This window comes from Lissotriton helveticus, chromosome 10 (assembly GCF_964261635.1).
Source record: "Lissotriton helveticus chromosome 10, aLisHel1.1, whole genome shotgun sequence".
In the NCBI taxonomy this organism is placed as follows: domain Eukaryota; kingdom Metazoa; phylum Chordata; class Amphibia; order Caudata; family Salamandridae; genus Lissotriton; species Lissotriton helveticus.
Window position 1 is genome coordinate 661,874,661 of NC_136071.1, and position 27,317 is coordinate 661,901,977.

The 27,317-nt window shown below is 45.0% G+C and overlaps 1 protein-coding gene across 2 annotated transcripts in view; it reads left to right on the forward strand.

Annotated features, from left to right (window-relative positions):
* Window positions 1-27,317, forward strand: part of NTAN1 (N-terminal asparagine amidase) — a 279,397-nt gene that overhangs the window by 115,513 nt on the left and 136,567 nt on the right. For both annotated transcript variants that reach the window (XM_078663196.1, XM_078663197.1), the window contains 2 exons: window positions 8,172-8,225; window positions 9,816-9,869. In XM_078663196.1, the coding sequence (XP_078519322.1) occupies window positions 8,172-8,225; window positions 9,816-9,869 (108 nt within the window). The remainder of the gene's footprint in view (window positions 1-8,171; window positions 8,226-9,815; window positions 9,870-27,317) is intronic.

The following is a 27,317-nucleotide window of genomic DNA, read 5'->3' on the forward strand; positions in this document are numbered from 1 at the left end:
AATCAAAGCCCAACTGCCAACTACACCCAGCCAAGCCATGTGATTAGAGTCAGGCTGCAGGCACCAAATGGCTAAGGCAAGAAAATACCAACTTTTGAAAAGTGGCATTTTCAGAATTATAATTTTAAATCTGACGTCACCAAAAGTTAGGATTTTAAATTTGGACTCCAGAGACACCAGTCATGAACTGGTTATCTCTTCCTATTTGAAAATTGCACTTATAAAAGCCAGTGTTGTCCTATGGGAGAGATACACCTTTCAGTTGTGAAAAACAAAATGTTAGAGTTTTTCCCTACCAGGGCATTTAAAACTTAAAAGTACATGTCCTGATTTTTAAATACATTGCTCCGTGCCCTATGGGCTGTCCAGGGCCTACCCTAGGAGTGACTTATATGTATTAAAAAGTAAGGTTTGGGCCTGGTTAAAGGTTTAATTTGCCAGGTCAAAATCGCTGACTAAACTGTACACACAGACTCTGCAATGGCAGGCTTGAGACATGTTTAAAGGGCTGCTTCAGTGGGTGGCACAATTATTACTGCAGACCCACTAGTAACATTTAATTTACAGGCCCTGGGCACATGTAGTGCACTTTACTAGGGTATTATAAGCAAATTAAATATGCCAAGTGGGTATACGCCTGTTCTACCATAATTTAAGGAGAGAGTACAAGCTTTTTAGCACTGGTTAGCAGTGGCAAAGTGGACAGAGTCCTAAAGCCAACAAAGCAAATTCAGCAAAAAGTAGTAGGAGGAAGGCCAGGTCCAACAGTTACGCTATACTTCATTGACTGGCAACTCACAGGCCTATCTCACCATAATGCACTGCAACATTGCACGGTCTTCATTCTCCACAACCTAGGTTTGCTCTTCAACTGTGCAAAGTGAAGGCTGATGCTATTTCAGGCCATTCATTATCTGAGGGAGTTGTTGGACAATCTAAAAGCAAGAGTGTATCCTTCAAGGAGGGACTTTTTCCTATACCTCGGAAATTACTTTTTTGAGACACAACTGCATTGATTCAGATTCCAGGGCTGAGATGCCTGTTGCAGACTCCATGATTTTCTCCGTTTCATTCTACTATCCTTGCAAGTCATGGACTTGCTACCTTATTGATTGCTTATAATGATCAGTGAAGGAGAAGATATATTGTTTACCTGTAATACTTGTTCTCCATGAGGGAATCTTTCATTGAAGTTACAAGCCACTCTTCCTCCTTTCACGTTTGAAGACCAAGAAGGTTATTGTTTAGTAATTAGTATCCTAAGTCTCTGTAAAAAGGTAACTGCCACTGAAACAGCATTAGGGCATGCTAGTCGTATATGCTCTCTCAAAGTGTCCGCCATTTCTAATTGCTGCAGCCTGTCTGACTACATAGCCCCTATTTTCTTTCAATTTTTCATTAAAAGGTTTATGAAAGATGTTTCCCCTCACTTGTTTGAATTCCTAGTTACATTAAATTTAGATACATTGAATCTTGTCTATATAGCCTGTTGTTAAGCTGACAAAATTGTATGTAGGTTTTTAAAATTGACTTTTTTAAAGAAATTTGACTTTTCTAAGGATTTTATAAAGGACTTTTCTTTTTCAAGGATTTTACAAAACATGTTCTGGCATCTCATGCATTGACTAGACTATCGAGTGCTTTTGACTTAAATAAAGATTCTTCTGAAGGAAAACTAGGAAAATAGGGGCAATGGAGTGGAATATTAAAATGAATGTAAGATGTAAATGTGAAAGAAGTTAGTGTAAAAGGTATTTTGGAAAATACATTTTAGCAAAAGATGCTTATGTAAACGATTTTATGATGAACTACCATGACAATGTAAAGAAGAAAGTAAAGACGTTCTGAGACAAACTAAGAATCAGTAGGTGAAGGCTGCCAGTGCTACATATAATAAAAAAATCACAAATATTATTCATTTCAATTTCACACTAAAAGAAAGAACATGAAATCCCCTCTAGCAGCTAAATTAAGAAAAGTGCTCTGAGACCAAGCGGACATATTCTACAAAGTCCTGTATACCTAAACTTGAAAATCTTTAGGCAATTAGGAATTTTTGCAAGAAACATTTATATTTGAGTCAGGTCAATTTACTTCACTTTACAAATATATCAAGCAAATAAAAGCACCAAAAATGTAATATACGAAACAAAATAATCACCAATTACGTTTGAAAATTATATAATCTGTTACTAATCCCCCCACCCCTTCACTGTCAAGGCTCCTGTAAATATGGAAAATGTACTAGCATATTATATTAAAAAATAAAACCTAACAAAACACTCTGTTTCCTCCATCACAAACGTCATTCTACAGTTTTGAACAGAAAATCCCCAAACAACTGCTCTCACTTTGAGATCTCAGAGAGTTTATTAATAGCATAACTAATCTCAAAATGTAAAACACTTTGCTGACCCCTTGCCAGTTTTCATAGTGTGAAACAGCCGAATTAACTTATTTTCCCAAATCATTTTTCATTAATGGGTTTCGCATTGGCGACCAGCTCAGACAATTTAACAATGACAATAACCTCTGGATTACTCAGTTTTTTTTTGGAGCAGACTTTAGCACTGAAAGCAACATTTTATAAATCACATATGCTTAATGGCGGTCACTCTGGCCCACTGCATTTTAGTAGATCTCTCAGCAGCACTTGAAAACATTTATTCACAACATTCAACTTCAAACCCTTATAGAATGCATGGATTTAGAAGACATTCATATTGAAGTGCTTAGAATTATATCTAACTGTTAGACCTGGCAGCCTTTAGGATTGTCTTCCCACAAACATTTTGCTTTCTCCCCTCCAGGGTGCCGTCTATTTAGAAAGCTGGACATGTATTTTTAAGTTTTACATTTACATGTCCTGGTAGTGAAAAACTCTTAAATTAGTTTTTCACTACTGCAAAGCCTACCTCTCTCATAGGATAAGATTGGTTTACAATATTACATTTAATAAGTGATAACTTGTTAGACAACAAACTTGACATTTTTACCTATTTTCAAATGCATTATATTTTAAAACCTTCTTTAATGGTAAAGTCAGATTATAAGTCATAATTATTAAAATTGCATTTTTAGAAAGTTTGCATTTTCTTGTCCTAACCATTTGGTGCCTGCAGACTGTATCCTGGGTCACATGACTAGGTGTAGGGGGATGTTTGCCTCTGTGTATTCTTTCCAGACAGTAACACAAAAGGAGACTAGATGGTGATAGTATGGGCCATCATGCCAGAATCGGAGGGCGCAGCTTTGCACAGGACCACTTACATTTCAAAGGACCTACCTCAGCACTCTCACAAATAACTTTACACTAGCCTTTTGTTACCACAGACATCCTGGGACCAGGGCACGGAGATGGGTAATTCCCAGACCATTTGTGGGGGTGGACTCTAGAAATTTCTTCCACTTCAAAGCTGGCACTAGGTATAAAACTAGGACCCTCAGACCCACTCTTCAGTACACTCCTGGACTTGTGGATACTACAGAAGATGGTCAGCCCTGCTTCCAGAGGACTCTTTTACTCTCTAAGAACAAAGACTGGACCTGCTCCCTTCACCCCAGGCAGAGTGACTCCAAGGACTAGGTGAATGACCTCCTGTTCTGAGCTACAGGGACACAACAAGCTCCAGAGGCCTCCCTGCAGCTGCCCAGCTGATCTGCTGCAATGGACTGCAATTGGACCTGCCTGAGACCTAGCCTCTACTCGATTGAGTTCCTGATCACCAAGAGGTTCCTTCCCAGGACCTGGATCCTTGGCTGGCACCAGTTGAGCTCCTCCTGTGAAGGGAAGAAGAAATCCTGAAGTTTTGTGCTCTTCGCGAACAGACCAGTTGGAACCTAGATCTTGCTCCTCATGACAACTGCCAATGCGACGCTCCGGTGGACATGACTCTTCATGCTTCAGTGAGCGCCAGCAATGACTGGCAACAGGACAGCTGCTCTCCGCGCTACAGCATCAACAGTCATGATCTCTGCCAACATGAAGCTCCAGCAACGATCGTCTACGATGCCAACAAAGTCTTCGTGCTACAGAGAAGACCATTTGTGACACCCAGCCTGCTCTTTGCACTACAGCGATGACCATCCGCGACACTTTCCCTGCTCCCCACGGTCTCCTTAATTTTGAACTGGACTCTTTGCAAAGGTAACTTTTTCAGTTGGACTAACCTGGCCACTGTATCTGGCACACACTCCAATGCGGTCGTCCTGAACTTTAGACTTTTCCAGGTCTAGCATGACGAAATAACCACAATTGGTGCTTTGTGCTTTTAGGCACCATACTTACCTAAGTCTTTGAGATTGCATATCTCTGGTTCTACTGATAGGATTTTTGCTGGCTTGGTCTCATTTTATTTACTACATTCTTAACCCCTTCGCTGCGGGGGTTATTCCCCCGCTCTGCTGGGGGGGAGAGGGCACGCACAGCGCCCCCATGCTCATGACGAGCTCAGCTCGTCATGAGCTACGGCGCTCTGGTGCTCATGACGAGCTGAGCTCGTCACAGGTGCATTGGCTCCAGTGGAACGCTCAGCACAGCGCGGGGAATTCTCCCTGCACCTGAGCGTTCCACGGGCCATGATGAGCTGAGCTCGTCATGAGCACCGGAGCGCCGTGGCTCATGATGAGCTCAGCTCGTCATGAGCGTCAAAGGTGTTAATCTGTTTATCTAAATAAGTGTGTTTTCACTTTATCGCTGTTTGTGTGCTGCGCAAATACTTTAGCAAACACAACAAGATGATGGATGGAGTGTTGAACATTTTCAACTACTCACCCCCAGTCAAGAGATCTGGGTTGAATCGATTGTTCTTTTGCTTACTAAGCCACACCAGTTTGTACCCAGCAATAGGCAAATTAGTCTTGACCCTGCTCCTCCTGAGAACAGCCAGCCGAACTGCCGAGCCGGGTCCTCCCTGGGCCGGAAGCAAGCATCCTGGGACCTATTTCAGGGCACCACCCCTCATTAGTCAAGCTAGCTTGAATCCAGTGGCACAGCAAGCAAGGGATCCATGTCTGGGCAAATCCTTGCCCACTTAGGGCGAACATAGCAAGCACAACAAGAGAATGGATGGAGTGCTGAAACTTGTCAACCACTCAGCCCCAGTCAAGAAATCTGGGTTGAATCCATTGTTCTTTTGCTCACTAAGCCACCCCAGTTTGGACTGCGTCATATGCAAACCAGTCTTGACCCTGCTCCTTCTGGGAACAGTCCAGTCCGAACTGCCAAGCCGGGTCCACTCTGGGCCGGAAACGTGCATCCTGGGACCTGTTTCAGGGCACCACCACTCATCAGTCAACCTAGCTTGAATCCAGTGGCACAGCGAGCAAGGGACCCATGTTTGGGCATATTCTTGGCCACTTAGGGCTAACATAGCAGACACAACAAGATGATGGATGGAGTGCTGAAACTTTTCAACCACTCAACACCTGTCAAGAAATCTAGGTTGAATCTATCCTTCTTTTGCTCACTAGGCCATCCCAGTTTGGACCCAGTCATATGCATTCGTCTTGACCCTGTGCCTCTTGGGAAAAGTCCAGCCCGAACTGCCAAGCCTGGTCCTTCTTGGACCAGAAATAAGCATCCTTGTACCGGTTTCAGGGTATCACACCTCATCATTCAGGTTAGCTTGAAGCCAGTGGCACTGCGAGCAAGGGATCCACGTCTGGGCATATCCTTGGCCACTTAGGGATAACATAGCAAAAACAACAAGATGAAGGATGGAGTGCTGAAACTTTTCAACTACTCACCGCCAGTCAAGAAATCTGGGTTGCATCCATCGTTCTTTTGCTCACTATGCCATCCCAGTTTGGACCCAGTCATATGCATCAGTCTTGACCCTGCTCCTTTTGGGACCAGTTCAGCCCGAAATGCCAAGCCAGGTCGTCCCTGGACCAGAAATAAGCATCCTTGTACCGGTTTCAGGGTATCACACCTCATCAGTCAGGCTAGCTTGAATCCAGTGGCACAGCGAGCAAGGGACCCACTTCTGGGCGTACCCGTGGCCACTTTGGGTGAACATAGCAAACCCAGTAAGATGATGGACAGAGTACTGAAACTTTTCAACCACTCACCCCAGTTAAGAAAACTGGATTGAATCCATTGTTCTTTTGCTCACTATGCACCCCAGTTTGGACCCAGCCATATCCAAATCAGTCTTGACCCTGCTCCTCCTGGGAACTATCCAGGCCGAGCTGCGAGCCAGGTCCTCCTTGGACCGGAAACAAGCATCCTGACCGATTTCAGGGTACCACCCCATATCTGTCAAGCTAGCATGAATCCAGTGGCTCAGCGAGCAAGTGACCCAAGTCTGGGCATACCCGTGGCAACTTAAGGGTACATACCAAACACAACAAGATGATGGACAGAGTGCTGAAACTTTTCAACCACTCACCCCAGCCAAGAGATCTGGGTTGATTCTATTATTATTTTTCTCACTATGCCATCCCAGTTTGGACCCAGTCATATGCAAATTAGTCTTGGCCCTGTTCCTCCTGGGAACAGTCCAGCCCGAACTTCCTAGCCAAGTCCTCCCTGGACCAGAAACAAGCATCCTGGGATTGAGTTTAGGATATTTGTAGTGTCGCTCTACACCAGGTTTGCTCTTTGTTAGTAAGACTTTTATGGAAATAATAATTCTGTAGCCTGTGCTCTCCTATGAGTCTGACGTTCCACATGCAGTCTTTTCCAAATTATCTTAGTAGTGTAATGTGGCCATGTCTCTTATTGTCTCTCAAACCCCGTGCCCTAACTGAGGACATGTGCCTTGTTGGCAGGCGTCAGTCAGTGTCAGCGAAAGATGTTGTGAGTAGTGAAACCTAAGTGGTGCAGTTGGGTAGAAAGTAGTCTACAGTTATCTCGGTAGATACATAAATACCCTCCTCTATTTTCTTACTGTCCGGTCATTCGCTTCCGATTTAATGACTTGTACCTAGTCTCTGGATTCTGATTTAATTACTTACATCTGGTCCCTTGTCTTTAATTTAATTACTTATAACAGCACCTAAGCCATAGCTGATGCGATGGGTGAAATATAGTCATAGTGTTTACTTAAATTTCTATAATCCAAATGCTTTACGATTTTTCCTATGAATAGTTACAAAATAAAGTCCTTAATAAATGTTACATGACGTTATTGTGGTGGTAGTTTGTGATCCTTTCTTTATAGGGTCACAGATTGGTTGCATTCTTACTACGTATGGAGTTCAAGTTGACACTGGATATCATTTTAAGTATAAACCTACAACCGTTCCTTCTCTGAAATGGCCCCTTACATCTGGAACTCTCTACCAGTGGAGATCAGATGCAACCCATCCACATCTCTCTTCTGGAAAGAAGTAAAAAAAATTCTATCCAACAAGTTCCTCTCTTTCTACGACTAGGCCACTGGTACCCGGTCCCCACTCACCCCACCTAACCTGTACATCTACCCTGTAGCTCCCTACCTCTTCTACCTCAGAATGTTGCGTTAACATATTCTACTGTATGTTCTTTGTTTACATCTTTTATATTTTGTTACTTTGTATTTTTATTCATGATTATGTAACCTGAGTAATTGCTGCTATTTTGCCTACATATCCCACTATATATTGTTTGCCCTTTTTTACTGTTACTTTGTATTTCTATTTATTCTTTATGTTCCTCATGTTATTTGGTTGTGCTTCTCTGTGAAGCGTTCTGACACCTGTGGGTTAGGTTTATGCTATATAACACTCCTCAAACTAATAAAGCCTATTTTGCCTCTTGAGTTCTATATTCGGAATAGTTCCGAATTTCCTCGTTGCTGTATTGATTTATTAGTTACTGATATTTAAATGCACATAGTCTGACTGCAATCCCTTATTGACATAATCACAGTCACGTTTACCAAATTTGTTTTCAGGCCCCTGTCTCTCATAGATAATATTTGAATGTGTTCGGGTCATTTACCACATAGGTGAGATGCAATTGGGCAATTGACAGAGACTTGACTCAAGGCTTAATCTGCAATGTTTGTTCAAAAATTAGTTTATTGAGTGAGGCCCTTCCATTAGTGACAACGTGCTTTCCCTTACACACATATTCACTGGATTTTGCCTTTAGATAATGGTTAGACAAGCAACATTATGTCGCTGCATTTGACGTATTAAAATTGTGAGGCATATTTTAATTTATGTGCATACATTTTTCATAGATTCGTTGGACCAACAGAAAGATGAAATCCATTTGGTAACACTGTGTGTATCAGGTAAGCCAGACTTGTTCTTATAACACTTTACAGAGAATGTGAGAAGCCATTATTATAGACCATGTGTTCTGATACTGCCATCTGACTTATCCTGCTCAAGTTTATTTAAACTGACTGGTCCTAACCCTCAAATGTCCATTACCAAACCTTCAGCGCACACAACTTTGGATGATAGAACCTTACTGTGGAGAGTTGTGGACCTAGGCAGTGGTGGCAAGTGGATCTTTTCCCCAACCTTTTATATAATGGGGTTGATGGTGTTTTTTCATGTGTAGTTACTTCACTTGTGGATTGGAGCAGCATATCATTGCTTATAACAAAAATGTGGTACTTGATACCATTACTAAATGCAAACTTGTTCTTACTTTCTATTTCAATCGCAAGTGAGTCTGTAAGTTAGCTCGATGATGTACAAAACTGTTTAAGATATCTGCATGAATTTTGTTGTAATTTGCCCATGTTCGGTTGTGCGGCACTGCGGAGGGAAGCCGTGAGCTGCCCAGTCCAGTAGCCATGGAAATGCTAATTGATTATGAGTTTCCTTCTGCCCCTACCTAAGCCATTCGATTCTTGCTAATTTGTATTATCAATAGTATACCCCGATTATTATGCAAATGCTCTGGATGTTATTTTGTCAAAATCAATAAAACATCATTTATTTAAAAAAAAAAAAGATATCTGCATGAAACTTGAATGCAACTAATAGTAATTATAATAACGTGTTTTTGTTTACTACGTAAAACAGTAAAATCTTTGTATGAAGCGCTAAAATGAACAGGCGTCACTTCTACTCAATTTATTGGTACTCATGTGACTTACCCTGAAAACATGGAATATTAATTCTGCCTTGCTGAGATTCAGATTTCTGACCTGCAGAGTCATTGAGACATCTTGGGCTAGCTTGACCTCAAGTATGCCAGCTCAAACTTCTATCTATTCAAAAATCAAAAGGTTAATAAAATTGAGGTGATAAAACAATTATTAATAATACGTGTCCGCTAGTGTGATCTCAAGCTGCAAGCATCTAGCTGTCTTTTGTTTCTCTCCTCAGATTTCAGACAGTAAGGCCTTATGCAGCTGTTAGAACTGGTCGGTGCAAACCTTTGTATTAAATGCAAAGCATTTCATTTGGTGACCTAAGCTCTAAATAAGTCACATTTTCAAAGGATTGCTAGAGCCTTATTGCTCATAAATAGCTTCTGAATTTACTTACTAGACATCTGCCAATGTAAAAATAAATTGGGCTGCTCCAGTAGTTGTTTGACAGTTTCTAAATGTTTCCTTATACATGTTTCTTGTACTGTTGCTCCTAACATATCTGCCATTTAGTTACGTTTGTAGACATTTTGCCATATTTCCAATCTTTTACATTGTTGTCTTCAGAGGTATGTTCCACCATATCTACCCAAAATACATTCCCAAGTCCACCTTGAGTCACTGTACACATCACACCTGTTTGTATACTACTCACGGTATGGCAGTGCATGCATGAATCCAGCTATTTGTGTGTCTGCATCGTGCAACAGTAAAAAGAAGATCTTCAATATGGTACTTGGAGTTTATTTTTTTGTTTCTCCTATTTTGTTACAGAATTAAATGACAAGCTGGAAGATGATGTCCACTTACCAATTATTTATGGGATTGGTACGTACTTGCAAATGTACAAAATTTACAACAGAAGATATTTGTTCTTTTTGCGCACACATTACAGCAGTATAATGTTCTCCTGCTCAGTAGTAGAGTGTTTGAATCTATGGTGAAGTGATTGTTATTTTGTTCAGCAAATAAATGTGCATTGTGTAAAATGCTTACTTTAGAATGGTAACAGTAAAACCGTCATATCTAAACATGGTTTGTACATGTGTATTTAAGTCTGATCTTTTATGTGATAACTACACTCAGTTGTTGATGGTGTGATCAAGTGGCTTAACTGAATCCACTAGAATAGTTGGGCCAGAAGGTTGCCATCTACCACTGGAAAAGATTGGAGAGGACGGGATAATGTATCTCCTTCCTTGAGAGCTACATGAAAAGCAGGTACATATCTCAACATACTGAATCTGTGACAAAAAGGTACGTTTTCTTCTAGGGATACAATAGGCATCAAGAAATGCCCTCCTACACTTTCACTTGTACTCCATCTTCCATCCAGAAGATGGATTACCAGGTACCAATTTGAAAGTATTTCAAACGAACAAACCCTCTGTGTGTTTGCATGATTGCCGAACTCACTGGTATAAAAATGCACAATCCTGACTAGAAAATATGCACCATGCTGCCACAAACTTTGTCCATGATGCCTATGGCAAAGTTAAAATCAGTTAGAGTGTTGTCCCCAGTCGCTCGGCTCTTCACCAGAGACAAGAGTTTGAAACCAAGAGCAATGCTGCCCACAATACCAATCTCAGATGACAGCCAAGGAGACGATAGGGGAAAGTATTATCTGTGTGACAAAGAAGCAGATCATGGTGAATTAAAATGATGAACCCTATTGTGAGCACTTTCCCAGGGCCCAGATATTTGCCCACTTCTATGAGACTTCTGGTTGAGATTCAGATGTGTTTGCTATTGGTGCACAGAGGATGATGACTTGGAGGTTGATCACTTTCTGCCGCCTTACAGTACTGATGCAGGCATCTAAGTCAATGGCTTAGATACATCACCAGAAGGAGATATTTCCTACGTATCAGGCACACTTTTGGAGGAAGTTGTATTTTTTACTGGTGTTTGGTCATCAGTTCGAGTCTATCCCTGGCAAGGACAGCTTCTCCCACATAGGGTGCATGAGAGTGCATGAGGAGCGTGAGAGTGAACGAAGCTGAAGTCCGGAACAGCGAGTGGCAAGTGAGGTGACCCAGCGAGATACCAACGGGTGTGTGCACTGAAAACACCCCCGCCTACAGCCCCCTATAGCCACAGCTACAGATCATTGGAGTGTTGGATTCTTGCCTGGCACTGGGCATACATCCCCCCATCCCACTTTGACTGAAACCTGCCTCAAATCTGGAGCCCTGAGGTGTGGTGAGTAGGCAGCGGGTAACACAGCAAAGCCGGGGGTTGCAGCTGCGGCGCCACCCGTCTTTGCAGAGGTGGCCGGCATCAAATGGTGCGGCTTGTGGGTCAGTTGGTTGCTTTGTTCTGTTTTGTTTTGTTCCACCCGGGAGCTGGGTTTGTTGTGCTGCCCGTGGAACGACAAACCCCCCTGTGTTTCCCCGGTTGGGTAGAGGTCAGGCAGGGACAGGGGGAGAGGCTGAGCTGGACGCCAAAAGCAGCAAGATTTCAAAAAACGTATTCACCTCAACCACCTTATTTGAAAAAACAACAGCCCGGTCTTTACAGCCGGAGAGGAACCTTGGTTACGCTGTCGGAAGTTGGAGTCTTTGGAAAGGGAGAAGTCTGCACAAGGTGTGCATGGAGTACACGGAGCTCACGGTCGGAGCTGGAGCCCGAGCTTGAAGTGAGCTTGAGCTGAGCTGAGCTGAGCAGGACTAAGCGGGACTAGTGATTACTGCCTCCGTGGTCTTTGTTTGCTCACCCCTGACAGCAGGGCCGGTCCTAGGACTTTTGGGGCCCTTGGCGAAAGGGAAGATGTGAGGCCCCTCTAATTTGGGACATCCAGTGCCGGCGTTAGTGCTGGTGGCCGTCGGTGCGACAATGTTAGTTGGTCACCTCGCCAATGAGCTCCTTCGCTATGAATTCCCTCACTACAACCCTATAACAGTGCTCCTCAAGTTATTCTATGTAGATTTATTCTATGCAGATTTATAAAGCAGATAGCCGCCTGAGGGCTTCCCAGTGCTGCGTGAGTCGATGACCGTGTACACTAGTGGGATTCTGAGGCGGTACATGTCTAGTGCAAGTGGGGCTAAAGCCATGTTTTAAGCATTTTTTTTAATCGAGTCTTGTTCATTTAGTTTCTGAGCTCAGTGGGCATAGCATTCCAAAGCTTAGGGGTCAAATGCGAGAAGGATACACCCCCCCCCAAACTGATCCTTTGGATATTTAGCAATCAAGCATTGGAGGATGTTAAGGTACTGCTACGAGTGTAAGGTACCTGAAGAGCCACTGTCGAGGATGGTCCATTATAGATGATTCCCCTATGCGCCAAGTAAAGTGCCTTGAATTCTATCTACCCTTTCCTCCACTTGAAGCCAGTGCAATTTTTGCTGAGGTATGTTTGGGAAGCTTGAGGATAGTCCTTGCTACCACTCTTTGGACTAACTGGAGTCTCTTGCTGATATATTTGGGTGAGCTCATATACAGGGAGTTTCCATAGTCCAAGCAGGAAAGAATCCGCACATGGGCCACTATTCTCCTAGATTGTGTAGGTAGGAGGTCTAGGATTTTCCGTAGGGTTCTGATAAAGCCAAAGCAAGATGCTGTAAACATTTTTACTTGGGCCTCCATAGATAGAGAGCTATCCAACCACATACCTAAGATCGTAATGGGGGAGGAAGAGAGATTGGCAGTGCCCCCAGACACTCTGGCCATCGAGGGTTGTTTGCGGTGTTGGCTTGTTTCTTAAAATCATCAGCTTGTCTTTGTTTCACTTCGATTTAAGTGAGCAGTAAGCCATCCATTATGCAACTTTCTCTAAACAAGGAGCTAGTTGTTGTAAACCTGTTCCCAGGTAAAGGGAGACTGCCATTTGGGTGTTGTCGGCAAAGGAGACCATCAACACATAAAATTCCTTGACGATTTCTGCCAATGGACTTAAATAAATGTCGAAAGGTGTAGGCCTCAATGCAAAGCCCTGCGGAACCGCACAAATCAAAGGGAAGACCTCTGAATAGCAGGGAGGATCTCAAAATTGAAAGGACTTTTCTTTTAGGAACGAGGAAAGCCAGGTCATAGCATCATTTTCTATTCCTTTTTCACTCATCCTGAGGACGAGAGTCTTGTGGTCAACATTGTTGAAAGCTGTCCACAGGTAGAGAAGGATAATGGTAGGGAGCCTCCTTTGTACAGTAATATTTTCAGCTCTACTGTTATTGCTAATAATGTGGTTTCCATGCTATGTTGTGGAGGGAAACCAGTCTGAGTTGAGTAAAGAAGAGAGTTCTCCTGCTGGAACAGGGAGAGGTTTTGATTGATCTGTTTTTCTAGTACCTCCCCCATGGCTGGAAGCAAGGAGATAGGTCTGTAGTTCCCGGGACATGAGTGTTCAAGGTTGGGTTTCATTAGCAGGTTTTACCACTGCTTGTTTCCAAGTTCAGGGAACTACTCCAGTGGAAAGGGATAAATGGAGATCAAGAAGTGTGGTGAGAATATCTTGTGCTCCTTGTAGCAGAATGTGAGGTGGTGCCGGGTACACAGGGGATCCCAATTCAACTTTGCTAAATAATGCTGAGAGTGACTCCCCTGTGATGGGGGGAGTTTGAGATACATGTCATCTCCTCATGCAGAACATGTGTTTCCGGCTGAATAGACAAGGCTTTTTTTTGTCTGTTGTAGGTTACTGTAGATAACATCAACTTTATCTTGGAAGTACACTGCAAGTTTGTTGCAGTGTGATACTGTAGGGGTAGGTAACGTATTTTTATCTTTTGGAGAAGTGAGTGACTTAACACTACCGAAAAGTTCCCTCGGGTAATTGACTATATTCATCATTACAGCTTTGTAGTATGCTGCCTGTGCCTTTTTAATTTCCTGATGGAAATGTCCGATAGCCATCAGGTAGGAGAGTTTTACGTTTTTTAGGGGGACCAGGTGGGCGGTTAAACATGGTGCGGATTTCTCTTTATTTCCATTCTTTATAGTCGTGATAGGAATTGTTTCATTTAGTGAATCCTTAATCCACTCTTTAATTATGGAATTTGCTGCTGAGGGATGTTTACCTATGGCCGGTTCTTTTGAGGCTATGGAGTTCATTTATATTTCTTTATTCAGTTTTGAACAGGGTCATCATAGGCTGATTATGTTCTTATTGCAGTAGCGTCTGGTGTCAGAGGAGAGGGGAAGGGTCAGGGGGAGAGACAACAAACAATAAAAAAAAAGGATAAAACAAAGAACTTGCCTGCCTCATCGCCATCTTTTGCTACTCTCAGACCTCCACTGCAGGGAGCTTCTCCCAGACTCCCCTGCGCCCAATCCTGTAGCTGCTCTCACCCAGGGGAGCAGCTTCAGGATTGGCCTGAGCAACGATGATTTGCGCTCCAATGGGACTGGGAGCCTGTATTTTGCGGTTTCATACCCAGCAAAGCAGCTAGGGTGCAGAGAGCATTAATGCTCATGATGGTTTAGCCGGCCTGAGACAGCCAGCCAAATTGTCCTGCTCACTGATAACAGTGTACACCACTCTGAAAGTACAACAAGATTATGTGAGTGTGAGTAATGTTGAGGCCAGAAGTTGATTAGAAAAGGCTACCCTATAACTCACTGTAATAATCCTTGGTCATTTTTTTAACAACCCTAATGTAAGGTGTGTTTAACGCCGTTACAATAAAAAAAAAAAAAAAAAAAACAGTGCACACCACTCCCCTTGGACAACTGTTGCCCCCTGGCCCTGGCCCCCAGAATCATGTAAACAAAATAAAACTATAATAAATGCCGGGTTATTGTCGTTTTGTTTTTATTTTTTGCGCTGCTGACAGGGATCGACGCTCCTCCCCCATAGCGGAGGAGCTTCCCATGTCTTATTTTCCAAAGGGGATGGGATACCCTCCAGTGGGAATGAGATCAGGGCATGGTCAGTCCAGGTATTGGGCCTAAGTTTACAATTTTTATGTTAGTGTCATTTCTAAACACTGGATCTAGAAGATGTCCTTTGTCATGGGTGGGACCTGCTACTCTTTGAGTGAGCTGCAGACAGCGTAGGTCATGTAAGCTGCCTGACACCGTAGGGTTGTTGATTATATCCACATGAACGTTGAGATCCCCTAGGAGAGTGATATTTGGTTTTTCGATGGCGATGCTAGCTGCTATCTCAGGTAAGGCTTCTGCAAACTTAGTACATGGGCTTGGAGGTCCATACATAAGTAATCCTGAGACGAAAGAAGTGGGTGACAAGTTTATAGTAAAAGAGAAATTCTCAGAGTCTGGGATAGACAAGGAATGAAAATCTACATCTATGTGTGTCTTTTAGGATGATAGTGATACCCCCACAGCTTTTGTGCGCGCAGTTTTTCCTACATACATAATATGCCGGCGGATGTCTAGTCTAGAGATGTCATGTTAATGTTAATGTTAATGTTAACGGATTTTTAGAGCGCATAGCTGCCCGTGAGCGTCCCAGCGCTGAACAGTACTGATGAAAAGAGAGGGGGAGAAGCTCACGGGAACAGCCATGTCTTTAAGGATTTGCGAAATGCCAGGAGATTGGGTTGGGCACGAAGGTCAGGAGGGAGGGAATTCCACATTTTGGACGCATTGTAAGAAACGCGCCGGCCTCCTGATCGTGCTCGAGAGATCTTGGGTATTTTAGTAAGGTTGGCATTGGAAGATCGAAGGGGTCTGGAGGTAGTATAGGGAGTAATCAGATCTCTGAGTATGGGGGGGCTTTCCCGTTCAGAATTTTGTGTGTGAGGCAGAGTGACTTGAACTGCACTCTTTCCATGGTGGGCAGCCAGTGCAGTGCTCGCAGGGCTGGTTTGGCTGAGCAGCGGTTCCTAGTGTTGGTCAGGATCCTGGCGGCGGCATTTTGAACCACCTGAAGTTTGGTTGTGACTTTTAAGGGTGCAGCAAGGTAGAGTGCATTGCCGTAATCCAACCTTGACAGGATGAGACCCTGTATCAAAAGTTTCCTTGATTGGAAGGGGAGTAAAGGAAGGATTTTTCGGGTGGATCGCAAGAGACCAAAGCAGACTCTGGCAGTTTTTCTTGCTTGGGTTTGCATGGTGAGGTTTTTGTCCAGCCATAGACCGAGGCTTTTAATCTCGGGCTTGGGGGTTGGGGGTTTACCCATGCCAGGGGGCCAAAGGGAGTCTGTGAGGAGGTGGGCTTGATTACCCATCATTAGCCACATTTCTGTTAGGAACAAGACATCCAGTTGTTCATCATCCAGTAGTGTTAGTAGCTGAAGCTTATGATGGTACAGGGATCTACAGTTGATAAGTGTGAGGTTCAATTTTATGAGCCCAGGTATTTTAGCCCTGACTTCTTGGGATTGCAAATCAAAAAACTACAGAGGGGGCAGCTCAAATCCCCGTTCCCTGGCCGTATTCGGAACAGGTGAGCAGGGAAGGTTTAGGCACAAGTGAGTATAGGGATTGAGCTGAATAAGTTACCATCTTTGTGGGGATTCACGCAGGGTTCCTCGCCCCTGGTCCCATTCGGGCGCGGATGAGCAAAGACGGGCTTGCCTTTGGTGCGTCTTTGGCATGTGGAAGGGGTAGTGGCCTTTAGAGTGACAGAATCATTCCTATTGTCCTCTTCACACTACTTTCCTCTGCCACCTTTCTGCGAGACTTAGACTTTTCTCCACCCACATCTTTCTGAAATCTTCCATCTACATATTTGAGCCCTACTCTTTCTTTTCTGAACCCTCGTTTCACTTTCTCCTTCTGCACATATTCTCTTGCATCTGCTTCACTTTACCATTCTCCCCCACAAACACACATCACAGCCATTCACTTATGAACACTGTATTTTCATTTGGTCGGTCAATTTTCAACAGTAACTTTGCACCTCCTTTGCACGCTTTTACACATAATTACAAGTACAATTAGTACGTGCCACCATTGCCCTCTGCCCTCCACAGAGGAACCAAACAAGATTGGTGAGCAGGTATTCTAAACACATTTGTGACCCACTGTCAGGCACTGTGAGAACTATACACGACCTTTAGACTCAAATCCAGGACTCTCAGTCATGGCCCATTTTACTCACTCGCCCAAACCTGAACTAGCACAAACACCTATAAGTGAGTTGATAGTATGCAGAACAATAGGTTGATATGTTGTATAGCAAAAATACAGAAAAAGAAAATGCGGGGAAAAACGAGCACACTTAGGGAAGTAAATTAGGCAAGACATGGGAAATTTAAATAGGAGCAACCTCATGTCATGATTGACATTGGTTATTGTAATGTTTTTTAGGTCTCGCTGAGCCAGCGCATGCACTGCTCTGCAAGATATTTAGTGTGTGGGTTTTCAAAGTGCTACCACACGCTTTTGGCAGGCATAGAGCGTGCGTTTACGTGCACAATGACGAGCAGAGGCGCCGTATGGCTTTCCTCTCTCGTCATGGTGCGCGCACACCACTCGCCAGCCTGCTTTTGCCGTGGCGCGCATTCCCTGCGGCACCCTTTCTTTTCCTTGATCTTCCAAGCGCCTCGCTCCGCCCCTCCCTCACCACAGAGCGCGTCTCCATGATTGCGATCCATTTCGCTTGATCGCGATCTCTTTTGCTTTTACTGCTGTGTTACTTTAACGGCCGCGCGGCCAATGCATGTTATTTGTTACCCTTGTTTTTACTTCACTTTCTCCTCTAATATTAGCTCTGTCACTTTCTTTTCTTCATCAGTTTTCTCCTCTCGCGTATTCTTCCATCAGTTCCCTTATTAGTTTTCTCCCTTCACATTTTCCTCTCACTCAACCTTCCCCAAATAGCTTTCTCTTCTCACACCCTCTTCTCCCTTAATCTCAATATCCTCCCTCACTTCCCCTTATTAGTCTTTCCCCCTTTTCTTTGCCTAATTGCCCTCTCTTTCCACCACTCTTTCTCCCCAGTTCATCCACATGATTACTTTTCTGGGCTTTCTCTTCTCACTTCCTCCTTACTGGCTTTCTCCAACATCTCTCTCTCCATCACGTTCCCCTCTTCTCTTCCTCAATGATGCCCTAGCCACACTTTCTCTTCTCCTTACGTCATCCTCCTCTCGCTCATGCTACCCTCCATCCATCACTTGCTCACTCACAGTGGCGCAGTGATTCTTCGATGGGCCATAACGCAAGCATAGAAAAGTGTTCCACGCCTCCTGGTTGGGTAGTAAAAGATGACCATAAATGTGCAGTGGGTCCTTCACGCCCTCGGTCCTGGTGCCACCGTCCAAACATTTACTTACTTGTCCATTTACATTTATCCTCTCCTTTCAGTGTCCACACTGTCATCTTCACAACCTCCTCAGCTTCTCTTCCTGATATTTGCTAAATACTCAACTTCTCTTCTACCCTATTATATTATGTGCTGTCACCCACTTTTTCCTGTTTCCCTTGGTGTGTATCCTTTCCTTCACATCCACATATTTACTTTTCTCCTACTCCGTCACCTACCTTAATTACCCTCTCTCAGGCTTTCCAGTGCTTACTTTCCCTTTTCAGCGAAATTCTCACGCCACTTTCGCGTGCACTCCTCCTTCGCCAAAGAGCCGGCGGTGATGCTGTTAATATGACGAATGGTGTAATTTGCGCTGTTGGCCACGTTCCCTGGGGCCCGCCTCCCCACTGTAAAATGAAAGCCCACCACACAGTGGTGAGATTACGGACCATAACGCCCGACACGAGGATTTGTATTACCATCTCTGAGCGAGTCAGCGATTTAAGAACAACGCGGGCCCGATATTATAAATATTTCTGCCGACTAAATGAGGAGCCTGGCAGAGTGATGCAGTCAGTTATGTACTGGGGTAGTGAGGTTTTATTACATAAAAGCCATCATTGAGATTCATCTGTTTAACAAAAAAAAAAAAAGACGCCCTACATTCAGTCCAGTCAACTGTTTTAAAACGGGGAGGATTTTATATTCAAATAATAATGAGGATCCCCATTTCTGAGTGAAGTAAATAAGAGGCTCCAGGCCTCCCCATATTCAAAGAGAGACTGGTCTAACTTAATGGTAGTCAATTACCGACCTCCGAAGGATTATTCGGGCTTCGAGGATTAAAACAAGTAACTTGCAAGCTGCCAAATGTGTCAGCAACGAGTGTCTAACAGTGAGCCATCCTGCCGTGGAATGCAGTGCGTGCATTCATTGAGCACTGTGCTGGGCAGGGTAGCGCAACTGCCCTACTGCGCATGCTCTGCCCCTCCCGAACCGAACCCGCCACTACTCATTCAACAAAGCCCAGCATTACATTCCACTGTTTAGTTGGAAGGCTCAAGGAACAGCTTGGTGTCAAAAGGTTACTATCATTTTCATTATTTAGAGATTTTTCTTTACAGCCTAGCGCATGAGCATATATTCCACAGTCCGAAATTAAAAATTGATGACTTCATGTCGGGAAACTGCCCTGCGATCAATACTGGGTGTTACAATCCCCCCCCCCCAATGACAACAACTGCGTTTGCTAACCTTATATTAAAGGAAATTTGAAAAGCTCTGCCCGGTAGTGATATGTGGCAGCCCAGTTATTTTTGGCACATGCCACCCCTCTGTTCTGGCCCAGAGGTCTATCTACTTCAGACCTGGCAACTAAAATGGTGCCACTGCATGATGTGCTATTCTAATCCAGGTTTTTTCTTTGATTTCTGGGGCTTGTTGTCTTGCTTTATAATGACATAAACACAACTACAAGTACCAGAAATCAAAATAAAAACTTGGGCTATAGAAGCACATCTTGCATGGACCAGGGAAATTTGGCAAGTGGCCCCTCAGTGACATACAACCAACCTCCAAGCCAGCCTGTTCTCGCCCGACACCATTATATATTTTAATTTTATTGTGTGTTAGAAAAAAATGACATCTTATAGCCTTTCCTTTTACATCAGCAAGATTTTCACATAGATCAATTTGTAAAGTCCTCTCACTTTGCACTCAAAGAAAAGAAAACAATCTCTATGTTAAAATAGGCAGCAATTTGTCAGAACACATTCCCTGATATTTGATGTCTGTCTTTCAAATTTACAGGCATCTTTATTGCTCATTCACCTTCCAAACTCCAGCATTTTAAAGTTGGGGGTACTGCAGCTGCCCCCCGCACTCCTACTTCCAGCACTTATATCCTTCTTTGTCTCCTATACGCATTGTACCTAATTTCTTTACACTTTTCCTTGCCTCCTCCTGGTCTAAGCATACTGTTTCCCCATAGTCAGAGTGTGTTGCTGCTATTTACTTCTCTCAATTATCCCCTTTGCTTTCCACTCTCAGCCTCCCTCCAACATCTTGTCTCTTGATCACCTTTCTCCTCTTAACACATACTGTCTCACGTTTGAAGTCTTCCCATTTCCCCTCTATTGCTATATGTTATCTTCACACTTTCGCTCCGCACGCTCCCATCCACTTATCTCCTAAAGGGCAGGGTACACCACAGACCCAGATGTCAACACACACAACAAATGTGACAACATAAAACCAATAATTCAAAAGCACCTTTATTGCTCCTTTACCTTTGGAACAACAGCAGGGTAATTTAGGGGGTGCTGTAGCACCCCACGCACCCCTATTTCCAGCGTATGTGAAAATTCTCTGGACTGCCCACACAGCAAATGCACCCACAAATGTAAAACTCTGCTGTGTTACATGGACTGTAGCAGTAAAGTCAGGCATGACTCACAGTTCCAGAACGTGAGGGAATTTGCAGTTTTATATTATGTGAACTCAGCTCTAAGACATTAGAAAGCTTTACATGAAGCTTTACATGATCACCAGTTACCTTACAAAAGGACATTTTCATTTTTTAGGGGCATGTGGAAATAGTGATATGCCCAGAATCACAGGACGTTCAGCAGATGCTGGTACTCTAACCTAGTTCCTCAGTTCTATTAAGCTGCTCAATGCGCACAAAGCCCAGGGGAAGTGTTTGTCCCATGGGCTTCAGAGCCATACTTTAGTGCTAAAAAGTTCAGGAGATGGGATGGGGGGCCCTACCCTGGGTGTCACAGTTCTGAATAATGACTGTATGTCCCAGGGCAGGGGGCCCCACACTTGGGCCTAGAGGTCTGATCCATTGCTGTACAAGGGGCCTCTCCTACCCTGGGCCTCTTTGCGCTGGATAAGGTATGTGAGGCGAGAGAAGGGGGCCCCACACTTGGGCCTTGATCCAGTGCATGCAAGCCCAGGGAAGTGGGGATCACCTCCACTGGGCTTAGAAGAGGTGTGGTGCTTTGACTGTAAACTTTACCCAGCCACGGCTTCTCCCTCTTCTACTGTGCCGCCTCTCCTCACCTATTACTGTTCAGCGGATCCTGAAAACAAAAGGGCCATTTGTTGCGTGGAAACGCAAATGGCACCTTTTCAACAGAGCACAGCGGCCAGCCCCACCCTTGACCTGCTCACACACAATAGTCTTCCCTGCTGTCCCAAGACCCTTGGCCATTCTTTCCATCCCCCATGCCCGTAATCCCAGGACTGACACCACGCCTTTATAACTGCTGAGGTTTAGACACATCATTAGCAAAATGTAAAATTGCAGTGATCGGAGGGGAGAGGGAGGGGGCCCCAGAGGAGCAGGTGGCCTGACTTTAATAAAGCCTTTCATGTGAAAGCGAGGCCGAAGCATGTTTTTCAGCTGAGCGCGAGGCCCTGGGCAGCTGCCCATACTGCCCATGCCTAGAGCCTGCCCTGCCTGACAGCCTGCAGCAGCCTGCTCTGCTTCTCTCCCCCAGCCGTGAGAACGTCGTGCTGACCTGCTCTATTCTGATCAGCGGCTCCTGCAGCGCCAGCAGCAACCTCCACAGGTTTGTCAGAAGAGGAGGAGGTGTGTGGCGAGACCTGTGACTGTGCTTAGGGTACGTAGTACAGAGTATAGACTGTGGAGTGCTGACAGTGACCGGCAGTGGAGGCGGGGGGCTGGGGGAGCAGCTTGGGAGAAGTTCAGCAGCTCAGCCCCCTGACAGCCCCCTGCCAATACAGACAGTGCGTTACTGCCCTGCCCCTACTGCCCACTGTCTTGCTCCATACCTCCACCGGGATTGAGCAGAGGGATCAGAGTGAGGCAAAGTTGGAGCTAGAGCAGAGAGCAGTTTGGCCCCCCTGCAGTGCACTTCTATCAGGGAGGAAGTGCACGCGTCTGGAACAATTCCTGGAGGGGTGACAACAGCAGTAACAGCACTAACAGTAGGAGCGGAGGGCAAGAGAGCGCAGCCACTGTTAGGGGGTGGCAGCAAAGTGTGTGTCCGGTGAGTTTGCGGAAGCGACCCAACCAGATTGGGGGCCGCTTGCAGACTCTTCTGAGTGCCCTGCTCTCAGGAAGCTGAGCAGAAGGGAAGAAAAAAGCTGCGGTCTTGCGGTAAGGAATCTGGTGAGTCGAGAAAGGGGGTTCAAGGAGGCTGAAAGAGTCTAGAGGTCAGAAGAAGGTGAACAATGGATAACGGCACTTCAATTTAAAACAAATACATATCATTCAAACTTTTCGCTATACGTTCAGGCACGGCGAGGAAGGCATTGGGAGACAAGTAGTTACTCATAAAAGCCTCGCCAAAAGGAAAAAAGACGACAAACCAGCAACAGTAAATGGTGGTTGTTCTACACTGAAGAGCCCGCTAATCTCGCCTATTGCATCTGTTTCAAAAAATCAATGTTAAACAGAAAAAAACGACGCAAAACTCAAGATTTTACAATTCAAAGAATCCCGGTTCATCTCTCCGTGCTACACCTGGAGAAAAATCAGGTCTGATGACACCGTTGGCACCCCAAAGAACCGTACAACGGATACACCAAAGGAGGGAAGAGCTGATTCAAGAACCTACCCCAAGGAAATTACATTCAAACTTAAATTCCATTGAGACGCAAGACCCGAACAAACAGATAGTGAAGCTAGAGATTCAAGACAAGAGCAGTCTAGCCGGGGTAACCTCACCGCATAGCACCATAATAGCAACAGCAACAGTACATGCGGTGCGATACATCAGTTTTAGTTCGGAACATCAACATCACAAGCTTCTACCTGCCGCTAGTAAAACTCGTGGGGAAAGTACGCCATGTAGTTCGGCTACAACACAGAAGCACTATGATCTGAATACATCAAACAGTTGCTCCTTACAAACAGTTGAGCATGGACAAGAAGTTAGCCTAAATTACTTGCAATCAAACATAGACGATCTAGTACACCTTTGGTCAAACCAAGGTCTATCTCTAACTGACATGGATGACTCAAGGGCGAGTAAAGATGTGGAAGGTAAGGTACACAGGAGATAATGGTGGATGGAAACGAAGATGAGGAGTTGATTGCTTCATGGGTGAGCAAACCTGTGGAAGACACACACATGGTAAAGGTGGAGGCCCAAGGAAGGCTTGAAGAGGAAAAACAGATGTTTAGTTCAAATCACAAGGGAGGAAAAGACAAAACATCCGATCTTAGAGCCAACTTGCAATCAAATCCAACGGAGAAATCTGGAAATTCACCTGAAAAAGGGGCAAGTAACATCAAAAGCTAAAAAAATGGGCAAACAGAATGAATTCCATTGGTACTCCAAGCACTACAAATGTCGACAGCTAGGTTGATAATGCAGTCAGATAAATTGGACATACAAATAGATCTTATGAATATCATCGCATCATATATAGCTGGAATAAATACAAAACTTGAAGACTTAACACATTTAATAAAAAGAGTACAACCAATTTACTCACCTGCACATGTGGACCAATAATAGACAAATTAGATTTTCTTTGGACAATATTGCAACAGATACTATGCCTAAATAAGCACTTTATTTTACTGGCTGTGAATCTAGAGACTGCCCGTACAATAAAATCAGAGGTAATTGTAAGTCAGAACCATACACATGCACCCACAAATATAACTCTAGAACAAAAGAAAGAATTTCAACTTCTCTCTGGTGAGACGGTGGATCTTATAGGAAATGATCAGAGTGTCACAACAGAGCAACCTGAAAATAAGAGACCTCATTCGAGGAGGCAAAAGAAGAAGGAAAGGAAAGCAAGAAACGGGATGAACGATCCTAAACTGCAGCAAGGCAAAAGAGTATATTCCATCTTTTTAAAAACAACAACAGGTGAGCCCCAAGACGAACATCGTCCTGGAACAACACTGGATAGTTTTACAAGTGAATGAATGAATGAAATTGGATTTATATAGCGCACTTCTACCCTGTGGCCTCGTGGGGCTTGGACCGGACAAACAGAGGACATAGCAAGTTAATGGGTGGTAGTGAAAAGAAAAGTTTTAAGGAGTCTACAAAAGATCTGTAGGTTAGATTCACTGCGAAGAGTTGGGGGCAGGGAGTTCCAGAAAATGGAGGCATTTCAAGAGAAGGAACGTCCACCCCATCTGGATCCCTGTACTTTCCTCTTAGTAGCGAGGAAGGCCGCGCTGGAGCGCAGGCTTCTAGAGGGTTGGTAAGGGGTAACCAAAGGATGGATAATAGCAGGTCCAGTTTTCCAAATGGCTCAATGGGCCAAGCACATGGCCTTAAATCGTATTCTGGACTGAATTGGCAACCAGTAAAGTTTCTTCAGTGTGGGAGTCACTGATTGTCTCCGAGGGATCTCAAGGAGTAAGGGGGCCGCACAGTTCTGGGTCACTTGCAGTTTTTTGATGGTGGCCAACTGGACGCCCAGATACAAGGCGTTCCTGTAGTCTAGGCGGGACAGGATGAGGGCTTGCACCATAATCCTTCGGGCCTGAAAGGGCAGTAGAGGAAGATTTTTTCTCAACATCCTCATCAGGCCAAAGCAGGTAGTGGAGAGTTTGGTGGCTTGGTGATTAAAACAGAGGGAGCTGTCAAGCCATTTGCCTAGGCTCTTGATCTGGTCCTTTGGGGCCGGCATAGTGCCAAGACAGGTCGGCCACAAAAAAGCCGGGGTGGGTGAGGGAGACTTGCCAAGAAACATTAATTCTATCTTGTCCCCATTTAACTTAAGGTGAGATAGTGCCATCCATTCGGCTACCGCCTCTAGGCAGGTGCCCAGAGTGCACAATGACCCCTCAGAGTGGTTTAGCGCCACCACCAATTGGGTGTAATCTGCGTAGGTAATGATTTTTATGCCGAATGGAAGCACTATCTCAGCCAACGGCTCCATATAGGTGTTAAAAAGCGTGGGGCTCAGGGATGATCCCTGAGGAACCCCACAGCTAAGAGGCCATCGGTTTGAGGAGGCAGCACCCTCAGAGACCTGGAAAAATCGGTCCTTTAGAAAGGACCGAAGCCAGGTGATAGCCAGGTCTGTCACACCCAGGTGTTTTAGTCGCGTGAGCAAGATGTTATGATCCACAGTATCGAAGGCGGCACTGAGGTCAAGCAAAATAATTGCAAATACCTCAAGTGAAGGAACGTGAGCAAGATGTTATGATCCACAGTATCGAAGGCACTGAGGTCAAGCAAAATAATTGCAAATACCTCAAGTGAAGGACTCAAAGGTACATATAAGGAAAAAGAGGTAGCCCCCAGGAATTACATTAATAATACAATTTCAATGGAAATCGAGGACTGTTCGCTAGCATCATTAAAAGATCCCATGAAAACCCAGTCAAAGGGTAAACTTGTAGTCGCCACAATAAAGCATGAAGAAAGGAATAGTATATATAAAGAGTTCGACAAAGTGGCAAGCAAGTATAAGCCTGAAAAAGACGATTTGTCCTCACCAACGCGGCCACAGGTACAAGAAAATGAGGAGGAAGAAGGAAAAGATAGGTTCATCACAGAGGGATACTTAAAAACTCCAAAAAAGCATGTTGCAATGAAGCAAGATACTCTGTTAAGTGCTCAAAAATTAAGAACGGATCTAGTGGTGAACAGGGAACATACTATTACTAATAATTGAAAATCTGTTGCTGGGGCAACTACATACGCTGAGAAAGTAGACACAACTTCTTTACCTCGACATGCAGTAAAAGAAGTGGCAGATCAATGTATTCCAGTAGTATCTCAAAATCCTATACAAACTAGACAGCAAAGTCCCACTTATGGTCACCTAAGTATCTGTATTTCCGGGGCGTGGCCGAGCTGCAAGATGGCTGCTCGCTAGTGTGGCTCTGCCGGCCGACCACATAATCCTTCAGATATCAAATGCCTAACCACATATCTGTGACCCAAAAACAACTGGAGTGAAAACGGAACAAACAAGGAAGAAACAGCGAGAATTCAAATGGCGTCCCGCCGCGAATTGTGGAAGAAAACAGAAGCGGAGCTACTGAGTGAGCCCCCAGCTGTAGCGACGAAGATGGCGCTGGCCGAGTGACAGAGGCCCAGGGGGGCGCTCGACGGACCGTGCAGAATAAGCGACCAGAGCTGGCTGAGCCATGAGGTGCGGGTGCCAGAAGATACAGACAGCGGGGGCTGGCGGAGCTGTGGATCTCCGGCGCTGCAGGTCAATCCAGAGTTACACAGCTGGATGAGTGAGTGACAGCTGCGGGGCCCACCTGCATGGTCTGGCAATCACCGGGGAGCCTGCGGGGGCAAGCGGTGGTGCAGGACAGCGCACGCCGGCCCGAGTGTGAATCCTCCCCACCACACGAATCATCAAGGGAGCCGGAGAGTCGGCGGCTCGGCCAATAACCGGCTCGGAGGCCCTGGGAGGGAAATAAGGTGAAACCAGAGCCTATACCCGCAGATCTGAGCCCAAACGCAGGTGAGTGCCGCCAAATGAGACAGGCCGCGCGGGAAGTGGCAAACCGCGTTGGTGGCAGTAAGTGGTGACAGGAGATGCGCGGATAAGCACAAGACAGATAATAAGACCAGCTGCAGCAGCCACGCGGCAGTATAACAGCCACACGGCAGTATAACAGCCACACACTCGTGATCCAATAACGGAAGGACAAGAGGGGCAGAAAGACACTTACAATAGACCAGCGGCAGCAGCGCTGCCAGGCCCTGGGATACTTGCCAGACACTGCAGTGAGACGCTGACAGCAAGCGCTGCCTGGGGGAGAGGTCTTGCTGGATGCACGATCCGGTCCCCATCAGAGGTGAAGGGCTGAGGAAAGTGCCCCTCCCACTATTGCAACAAAACATCAGCGGCCAAGACACCGTGTAAAGTGTGCCCCCCCAGCAACAACAGCCTGCATGCCGCCTAAGTGAAGGGACTAAGGACTGCGGCTGCGTGGCTGCCGCTCCCTCGTGCGGGCGACTACATACATAGGTGCCAAAGCCCTCCATAGCTTGAGCGGGCCTGGAAGGAAGGGCGCAAAACGACAGATAAAATTCGGGGGGGGGGGAACGGCGTGCACCAATAAAACGCTACAAAATAATCCGGATCTAAGTGGCGAAGCATTCCCTAGGCGCAAACGTGACAGAACAGCAAGACTAGTGGCTC